Genomic DNA, 10,133 nt, shown 5'->3' with positions numbered 1-10,133 from the left:
AATTTTGAGGATTTAGTAAGAACTTATTTCCGTTAAATACAAATAAGGTGAATTCAATGAATAAGTTTAAATAATTAATTATATTAAATAAATAAATTTTAATATATTTGTATTTAACTCGATCTAAGGTTTGAATTATAATTACGATACTATGCAGAAGCGGATCTAAGAACATTAATCGTCTGAATGAGTACTTTTTGATTTATCCAAATGGTATGTGAGAAACTTCTGTGGCGTCGAATCGGTCATCTTAGAATTAATTGATTCGAAGAGCTAGATACCTAATATCAACTAAAAAAATGAATAAAAATTATAAATTATTCATGAATAATATTTATGAACAATATTCATAAATAAAATTTTAAATCATATTTAGTAATAAAATTTTTATCGATATAGTAAATAAATAAATAAAATTTTAAAATAAACAAATAATTAAATTTTTATTATCGAGTTGAATAATTAATCAATTTATAAATATAAACATTTTAAATAATTAAATAAATTTGAATTGAAAGTTTGATAAAATATAAACAAATTAAACTAAGTTTGTAAAAAAAATTTAAATTAAACTTAAATAACTATTTTAATGATTTGATTTGATTTAACTTAATTATTTTATTAAATAAATATAAACATCATAAAATTTAGTTTGCCTTTATGCTTTGTTTACTTAGCAGGAAGGAAATAAAAACTATGGATAAATAAAGAAGGATTATATTCTTTTCTTTTATTTACTTCAAAAAAAAAAAAAAAAACATAAGAAATTTACTTCGAAAAACATAAGAAATTCTCTTCTTTTCTTTTGTTTACCAAATGGACATTTATAAATCCTTCTACGCATAATTTTTTCATTATTTTTTAGCTTCCATCCAAATCGGGCGGAAAGCAATTCCTTTCTGCCGCAACACTCATATCTATCTCTCACCGTCACTATTGACAATACAAGACAGTGATAGGCGACTACACTCGATGTCCTTTTCCTACCGATACCCCTGTGAGGGAGATGCACGTGGCTAGGGAGGAGATGACCCAGTGAGCATGAGCAACCTCGGAGGTTGCTCGAGGGGCCGACAGCCCACAGAGGGCGAGTGACCTAAGAGATCACTTCCATGCTCGGTGGCCCCAAGGGCGAGTGTCCTTGGAGGTCGCTTGCAGGGTTGGCGGCCCCTCGAGGGCAAGCGACCTCAGAGGTCGCTCATGAGGCCGGCGGTCCTCTTGAGGGTGAGCGCGAGAGAGTGACTGCAAGTCCAGTGGCATTGCAAAGGCGCAGGGTTGGCGACCCTATGAAGGCGAGCGCGAGCGAGGGTAAGCAGGCAAGTAGGGTCGGTGGCCTATGAGTATGAGCGCGAGTGAGGATGTTGAGGAGTGAGGATGAGTGAGGGTGGGCAAGCATGAGTGAGGGCAGGCAAGCATGAGCGAGGGCGAGCGAGCGAAGCCGGTGGCCAAGCGACGGCGTGTGTGCTGGGTTGGTGGCCCTATGAGGGCGAGGGCGAGTATGAGCGCGCAAGGTCGACGGCCTTGCGAGGGTGAGTACGAGTGAAGGCAAGGGCGAGTGCGAGGAAACCCGTGATTCTCTCTTTTTTTTTTTCCATATCTTTCCCTTTTTCCATGGAGAGCTTTTCTTTTCTCTTAGCCTTGATTCTTTTATTTTCTTTTTTCTTTCTCCTACCTTTCCCATCAATTCCTTTCCTTCCCCTTTCATTCTTTCGGAGTAAACAGGCTTAATCATGGATAACCTTTTTTTTTTATTTTTAAGGTGCTCCAAGTTCAAAGTTTAGGTGGCCCTTCTAAAACCTATAATATTATCCTAATAAAAAGATAATTACTTCTGTCTATCTCAAACGTTACTCGTACTCTGTCCCTATATTATATGGAAAAAAAAAAAATTTTAAGAACAATTTATATAGATCCTTAAGTGACTAAGACATGAGAAAAAAAAAATGGAGATAGGCATCAAATTGGTCATGCCAGCAAATCCGCTGGTATCCCAGACTATCACATTAAGTACAAGATGTACGGTATTGTTACGAAGACAATAAGAGAAAAAAAAATCTTAAAATTTAATTTATATTATTTATTGTGTTGATATAATATAACTGTAAATTAGAAAAAAATTTCCAACCATAACTTTAACTTTGTATACATTCCCTATATCTAAAAGACTTTGTTTCCACATCCTACATACAAAATTTCATTTGCTTCAATTCTCTTATGTAAATATCATTATCTAATTACCTTTCAGATTTTTTAGGTATAAAAAATCTAAAAATAAATATAATTCATCTTAAATTCAACACTTTAAGCTAGAATTCAGTATATTTCTATCAAAATTACCTCATCAAATTTTTTTAGGTATAAAAAATTTAAAAATAAGTATAATTTCTCTTAAATTCGATACTTTAAATTAAAATTCAGTATATTTTTTTTATCAAATTGAACATGACTTTTTTCTTACTTAATATAATTTCTTCTAAATTCAGCATCATTCAAAGAAAATCTAATATATTTTCTATCCAATTGAAAAATCTAATATATTTTTCATTTAATTGAATTTAAGAAAAATTATACTCATTTTTAGACTTTTTATATCTGAAAATATCAGGAATAATTAGGTAAATTAGTACATATTATATTTAATTAGGGAGGGGAAATAAAGATTTTGGTCAATAGGAAGAGTTTATGATTAAGGACTGCATGCAAAGATGTGTTTATGATTGGGGATTACATGTAAATTTATCCTTGAATATACAAATAGATAACAATAAATAAATCTTATATGTTAATAAAAATTATGGATTATGGGTGCTATATTTTATACGAATCGTAACTATCGTGACAAATTTTAAAAAACAAATTATATATATATATATATATATATATATATATAATGTAATTAATTTTTAAAATACTAATTTAAATATGACGTACAAAATAACTTAACGTTCTATAATACATTTATATAAAAAAAAAGATTAAGGCTCCATTTCTTACTTGTAATATATTTAGTGTGTCCCAAGAAAACTAATTAATTAAAATATATACAACAATAATAATTAAATATTTATCCCAATAAATAAGATCGGATTATCATAATCAAAGAAATTTTAGCCTGCGGTGCGATTCTTGCGATTTTGCTGCGGTACTTGCCACGTCAGCGAGAAAACATAAAAAAAAATCAACGCTTCTCTCCTCTTTCTCTCCTCTGATCGGCCTGGACCGATCAGGCTCCCACCTGATCGGTCTGGGCCTCTCCTGATCGGTCTGGGGGACCGATCAGGCTCCAACCTGATCGGTCCCCCAGACCGATCAGGAGAGGCCCAGACCGATCAGGTTGGAGCCTGATCGGTCCAGGCCTAGATTTCTTCGTAGACGTGGCAAGTACCGCAGCAAAACCGTAAGAATCGCACCGCAGGCTAAAATTTCTCATCATAATCAATCCCCTATTATATTATCATATATTTAAATTTAAATTTTTTATTATTGTTAATCAAAGTTTTTTAGTCTTTTTTTTTCTCTCTATTAATATGTATATTATATTATGATTTTCCCTTTTCATCTTTTGCATTTCGCCTTATTTAAACATATTGAGCAATCCATACGAGTAATAAACCAATACATAGATCAACAAGCAAAGCATACGAACTAGGGTTGGCGAGTTAATCGGTACAATTTATCAAAGTGGATCAATTTGCTTAGTCAAGGCAATCTAAACGAGTTGGGTGGGCCTAGTGGGTCAAACCAACCACATGGGTCGATTGATCAGATAATCTAATTAAATTGAATGGTTGAATCAACCTAAGCAAGCAAATCAAGTGATTTGGTTGGATGATTGAGCAATTGAAGCAAGCAAGTGGTCAAGGCTAGATGATCTGGTTGAGATGGTCAATCCAACTAATTTGATTGATTCAAGTAGACCAATTAATCTACTTTATTCAATCTAGCCAAGGGATCTAATAAAGGCAAGTGATCTAGATGTTGTGAGCAAGTTGGTCAATCTAGGCAAATTGATCAAAACAATCAACTTGATCAAATTGGGTAACATATTTTATTATTATTATTTCATTTATTTATTTATCCTTAAACTCTCGATTATCCCAATTAAATTTTACATTTAAAATTTAAAATTTGAATTGAATTATAGTATTAAATATTAAAAAATAAAATAAAAAATTATATATATAAAACAAAAAAACAAGATATTTTTCATAGATAAATTAATTTTTCAATAAACAAATAAAGCCCAACAACTGAATAGTGACCACAAAATTATCATTTACATTTTCAAAATGATTTTGATGTGACAAATTAAGGAATAACAATAACTAAGCCACTTGTAACTTTGAAATTTTTATTATTGTAGTTGTTTACCCCTCAAATCTAAGTTCTGCTTCAAAAGTGATATTAAGAAAATTTTCATACAAACAATCTTACAAAATTATTGATTTTTTTTATTTGCGACTGAATATTTAAGTCTAATAGTAAAAGTTTCAAACCATACAAATGCATCATTGTAGATAATTCATATATACAATCACTGAACAATAAATTTTTATTTTCCCCTTTAGTTTGATTTGAGTTTCCAGTGTTCTTAGTCTTTTTCCTTAAAAAGTTAAAAAAACTTATGAACATGTGGTAAATCTTGATCAATTAATTATCTTTAACATCATTCTCAAACACACATTAATCCACATACATGTTCTCACAGCAGAAATTTTGCCAAGGAAAACTCTTATTACTAAAACAATTCATAAAAAAACTATAATCCATAAAGCAAAAGTTTTAGAACCCTTTTGCTCGCATCCTAAAGAACTTGGCATTTGGCATCTGTGACTTGTTCGGTATCTACATTAATAATCAACCTACAATAGGGGAAGTCTCAAGCATATAATTGACTCCAAAATTCTCAACTCTAGCGAATAATAAAGTTTTAAGCCTAAAACATCATTAAGTTTTTAATTAAATCAATATTTATCAAGTTATTCATATGTGTGAAGAGGGAACAAACAAGTCAACTGAAACATAAACATCCAACTTGAAAAAACAATGCCTCGTGAAGTTGAAACAACATTCTCAGATAAATCTGGCAACTTAACATGCAACAGAATGGAACCTATTAGATAGTGTCATATGGTGTGGTCAAGCAAAATAGAACCTGTTAAAATTGAAATATAGTTCCAACATTCTGAGACAAAATTCAAGCTCACTTAGAAATATTACAGACAATAAGTGCAGTGAATTACACTTTCAGTTGAAATTTCTCAAACTTACCAAACAATCCATCAGGCATCAGGTACATCGCTTGTTATCTACCACTCTAGTGATGTGGAAAATAAATAAAATGGATGATATGGACTGGATTATCAATCTTAAATATGTCAAATCCTATAAAACTACATTAAATTTTGCAGAAATTTCCATGATGCCACTTTTTGGAAAAGGAAAATTAAGAGAACAAGGAATAACCTGAAGATTTTCTGCTTCCTCCAGAATCTGCAGAATTACTGGCTTCCCCAAAAGTCTATTGCCAAATGTGCACCAGCAACCAGTGGAAGAAAAACTTCAATAACACTGTATCAACAACTAAAGATCAAGAGAAGCTACAAAGAGAATAAGGATGATTGACCCAATATAAAGCTAGTTCACTGAAAGATGTAGCGAAAACCATTATGTTAATTCTTCCAAGCACCAAACAAAAGCTAGACCCATGTCAGCATGTAGCATATTATTAGATAGAGAGAAAGTAAATAAATTTCCCCTTGGCAATAGTTATTGAACTAACCGCTTCCAAACTCCGAACAAGTTGTTGCAGATCTCAATTGGCTCCACTATGGCTCACTCAACCCCTTTACAAGCCAGTTGTTGCTCCAGAATCATTCTTCTTGTGGACATACTGCCAGACAACCCATCAGATGAATCCAACATCGCCCTTTCTTAGAAATCTGCCACACGGACCAACCATCATGGAGGCAAAGTTGAGCTGGGTGTTGCTTCTCAGAACAAAGTGTATGTACTGCTGCTTGACAGGTTGAACACGAGTCATATTGTACCAGAAGTCAATCAACAGAGTAGCAATGTGCATGATAAGGTCGTCATCACCAACAAGTAGAGCTTGCAACATGGCCGAGGAGTAGCTCATGTTCATCAGGCAAGACTGGAGCTCATTCTCAGGGTTCAGCTTGCAACGACATGCAACATGGTGAGGTCAGCGGGCTCTTTGAAACTCTGCCACCTTGTTCAGTTATTGATGCTGGCAAACACAAAGTTGGTGCCAAACATGATGCCAATGCATTGTTGACATCCACGGCAATCTATGTGGTGTCAATTTGATTGTGGAGATGAGCAATTCGTCTTGTGTCAGTTTCCCACTAGCATGGACCCATGTGAAGTTCCATGCCAGCCATAGGGGTCACAACCTGCGGGTACATGTTGGCTCTTGATCAGAGTCGACATGCCCATGTGCCAAGAAGCCTAGCCTACCTTTTTATATAAGTCTAGCCCACCTTTTTATATAAAAAAATAAATTAGTAGCTAAATTAAATATTTATTGCTGAACCTAGCTTGAGCTCGTGTTCAATGCTAGCACAAACCTCAACCAATTTGAGCTATGCCCGACCTCCAAATTGGTTTAGCATGAGCCCAAGCCAGGCCTGCTCCAAACACCTCTAACTATACTATTACTTTGGCCTATCAAAACAAATCGAAGAAGCTGGTGTGCGTGCTATCAGTCTCGGAGTGGTGGAATCCAAAAGGGAAGTTGTTAAAAGCAAAGTTGGTATCTCTTCCTCTGCCTCTCCAACCTAAGTATAGTTTGCCACTAAACCAGGCTATATGGTTCTTAGTGAAGGTCTATTAAGACCTTGTTTGTTTTTTACAAATAAAAAAAAAATCTCACTAAAAAAAATTTAAATTAAATTTTTAGAATTGGTATTTTTAATGCATTTAAATTTATCAGAGGTGAATAATGCGATAAATATTTTTTTCTTCTTCATCTTTAATGAATTTATTTTATTTTCTAAAAGATAAAAATAGAAAGTTTTCAATTGCCAAACAAGGCCTAAAACTGTTTTTTTTTAATAAAGAAAAGCACCTTTAGGAATAGAACTATAGTGAGTAGGAAAAAATTCTCAAACTCAAGCCACGCAGTGCCGAATTGTTCCACCATGTGTCACATTGGGACCAACCAAAAAACAGTTTTAATATACAGAATAACTTTATTCACAAATAATTCTTAAGACTTACCTAGTGGATATCAGAATACCATAGAATATGTGCGAGGACTAGAAATGTGAAGAGAAAGTCTGCAAAAGTTGAATATATAAACATTCAAGTAAGAGGACCAAAATCTACAGAATAAACTTGTGCATTGAAAACATAGATAAGTCTTGCTAGATAATATTTAAATTTAACTCCCTGGAAAGGAATCTCATTTATGGTTCTAAGCCCTATAAATTGGAACATTAAAAAAAGTCAATCCAGTCCTTTCACTAGATCTCGGTGCTTTTCACCATTGAATTACGCTTGACGTTTAACACATAAGTTGATTGGAAGTAACAACAATTGCATATGATATAACCTACAGCTTTATTTAATAACAACCTAACTTAGAGAGTTAAAAGGTAGATGCAAACAATTAAAATATCCACCAGAGAACTTCTATTAAGAAAATAAACAGCTTCAGAGGTGTTTCGCATATTTCGTCTCAGATTTTTACACTGAGATGTTGTCATACCATAGTAGAATGTAAATATATATAACCTAACAACTTGATCAAGGATCCTACCAAAGGTATGCTTAGACAAAATTACAAAACAAGATTTCCATATTGCTTTTTTCAGCAATGCAATTAGATTCATAGGCAGGTAAAAGAAGCTAACTTGTGGCATTTTTTTAAAGTTGAAATGTTTAAGCTAAGATCACTCAGCTTAGATCGATAGGTACACTAATGCCTCAAAATTCTATATGATTTTGCAGCAAATTAATGACAGAGATCCTTTGCATCACCAGATGTCTCATTCAGCAACATGTTATATGGTAATGAGAAGTCTGTATCCTATAAACAAATTTCATATATAAAACAGAGCTTTCTATAAAAAATAGCAAACATTAACATTCCAAATAAAGATATAGTACATATATTCCATGTTCAATGAGGAAACACCAACTTAGTTTGCAAATTAAGTAGCAAGCATATATGCAATTATTCACAGCATGAAAGAATTTTATTGGATAAGACGGATGCAAAACAATCAAAGTAGGCATATCTATACCCACAAATCAAGGCTTGATGGGTTCATCATCGTCCTTAATATCCCAACTCAGATCCTCATCCTCCTCAGCAGCACTAAGCCTCTTGTGTAGATTCACCTTGAGAAGAGTCGCATTGGAGCCACCGGGTTTCTTCTCTTCATCCTCTGGTAGATCCTCAATCTCATCCCACCCAAGATCATCTTCCTCTGGTATAGAATTCTGACTTGAAATAATTGAAAATTCACTGTCCTTGGATGACTCTGCAGAATCTGTCTTTCCTTCAGTCAGCACAGTTTCATCCAACTTGGAGGTCAAAGAATCAACTATTAATTTACTTTCTTCAGCATTGTCAGATGTTGATATCTCTTTCTCATTAACCTTCACATCCGATCCCTTCAAAGTCCTATCTTCAGATATAACTGAAGATTTTTGCTCTGTTGAAGTATCCACTATTAACTGCACATCACTATCTTTCTCCTCTTCTGGTTTTCCAAACACATTAACATCACCAGTTTGGTCTGGATTTTCCTCCTTTCTGAGTTTTTCATCCATCTTCTCCTCGTCCTCATCATCAACATCCCAGCTCAAATCCTCCTCGGCCTCTCTCGAAATCACCCTCTTCACAAGCTTTGCTCTTACATCTTCAGCCTGCTTCAGCTTATGCGCCTTGTAAAAGTAATGGCACCAGAATGTATTGTAATCCACAATACTAGGCACCAGCTTGTTTAGGAACCCATCCAAAGTGTCATTCTCATTGCAAAGATTTTCCATCTCCTCTTCTTTCGATGCCAAATCAAATTCCGATCTCCACTTGCTGAAGTTATCAGTGTCCTCTGGGTCTTCGGTGAAGGTACTCACATCTGACTGTATCGCAAGCAACAGCATCTCGTACCGACTGTAAATCCTAGAAGAGACAGCGGAACTGGCCGGCAGCCTTGGATCACTGGACGATTCATCTCCTGAATCAGCCCGAGACTCCAGAGATAGGATCGCTTCCTTGCTCTGGGAAATGATGCCAGCAGTCCCTCGCCACACTGAACCGCCCAAATCGTCGATGGCCTCCCCGACAGACTCTAGGGACTCCTGGGCCAACGAGGCACCAGCCCCAAGTGACCCAGGAAGATTACGGACAGCACGCGCAGCAATCTCCCGGAACGCCGAAGTCTCCTCCTTAAGGCCGGAGCTGAATTCGGCCAGGTCGCGGCGGTATGTCTGGATGATGGACTCCGACTTTGATGCAAATGTCTCGATTAGTCCTCCGAAGATCCACCCTCCAGAGTCGCCTCTGTCATCGACATCGTTTTCCGGAGAATTATGACTACGGCTTTCGCCGCCAAAGGCATCCTCACCTCCTCGCTCGTTGTAGTCGCCATCGCGATCGACACGAGGAGAGGTTTGCGAGGTCGATAGGTCGGCATCCGCAGAGAAGACCGATCTGAAGAAATCCATGCCGGGGGCAGGGAACTCTTAGGGTTAGGGCATGAGTCGAGAGGAACGACTCACCCCGGGGTGAATACCGCGAAGGTCCGTCGATTCGTTCCGTAGAGAGAGCTGTTATCTTTGGTATATAAAACACCACTCTCACATTCCTATTATATATTTTCTCTTTTTTTTTTCTATTTGAAAATTTATTATTATCAATTTTTACTATCGAATTTAAATATAAATGCATAGATATATTATAGATATATTATTAAGAAGTCCTCCATAAGTATATTGATTTTTATTTGAACTGATTTAAAGTTTTTTAAATTCATCGGTTAGTTCCGGACAAATGGTCTAAAATTAACCGATAAATTTAAAAAACTCAAAAACTTTAAAAATTGATATTGTTCAAATCAGAAAAGTCCTAATAATTCATTAGCAATGTTAGTTAGTGAGTA

The 10,133-nt window shown here is 35.0% G+C and overlaps 1 protein-coding gene across 8 annotated transcripts; it reads right to left on the bottom strand.

The window, feature by feature from the left end:
* Window positions 1-5,131: 5,131 nt before the first annotated feature.
* Window positions 5,132-9,811, bottom strand: LOC121985986 (BSD domain-containing protein 1-like). 8 transcript variants are annotated; one of them, XR_006113320.1, is made up of 4 exons: window positions 8,271-9,811; window positions 5,783-7,301; window positions 5,467-5,571; window positions 5,132-5,317 (listed from the first exon to the last, which is right to left on the bottom strand). XR_006113320.1 is itself a non-coding variant. In XM_042539736.1 (2 exons), exon 1 carries the CDS (start codon window positions 9,697-9,699, stop codon window positions 8,278-8,280), a length of 1,422 nt encoding a protein of 473 aa, XP_042395670.1. In that variant the 5' UTR covers window positions 9,700-9,811; the 3' UTR covers window positions 5,132-5,571; window positions 8,271-8,277. The 8 variants fall into 8 exon arrangements, 2 of the variants coding, with proteins under 2 accessions (XP_042395670.1, XP_042395672.1); XR_006113319.1 differs by having other exon boundaries at window positions 7,243-7,301; XR_006113317.1 differs by having other exon boundaries at window positions 5,132-5,571.
* Window positions 9,812-10,133: the final 322 nt, after the last annotated feature.

Source organism: Zingiber officinale, chromosome 5B (genome assembly GCF_018446385.1).
Source record: "Zingiber officinale cultivar Zhangliang chromosome 5B, Zo_v1.1, whole genome shotgun sequence".
Classification (NCBI taxonomy): Eukaryota; Viridiplantae; Streptophyta; class Magnoliopsida; order Zingiberales; family Zingiberaceae; genus Zingiber; species Zingiber officinale.
Note: the sequence above shows the minus strand (reverse complement) of the source record. Positions and strands in the feature narration are given on the sequence as shown.

Excerpts from the sequence above, each read along its gene's own strand:
- LOC121985986 (XM_042539736.1), bottom strand. The coding sequence starts at position 9,699 with ATGGATTTCTTCAGATCGGTCTTCTCTGCGGATGCCGACCTATCGACC.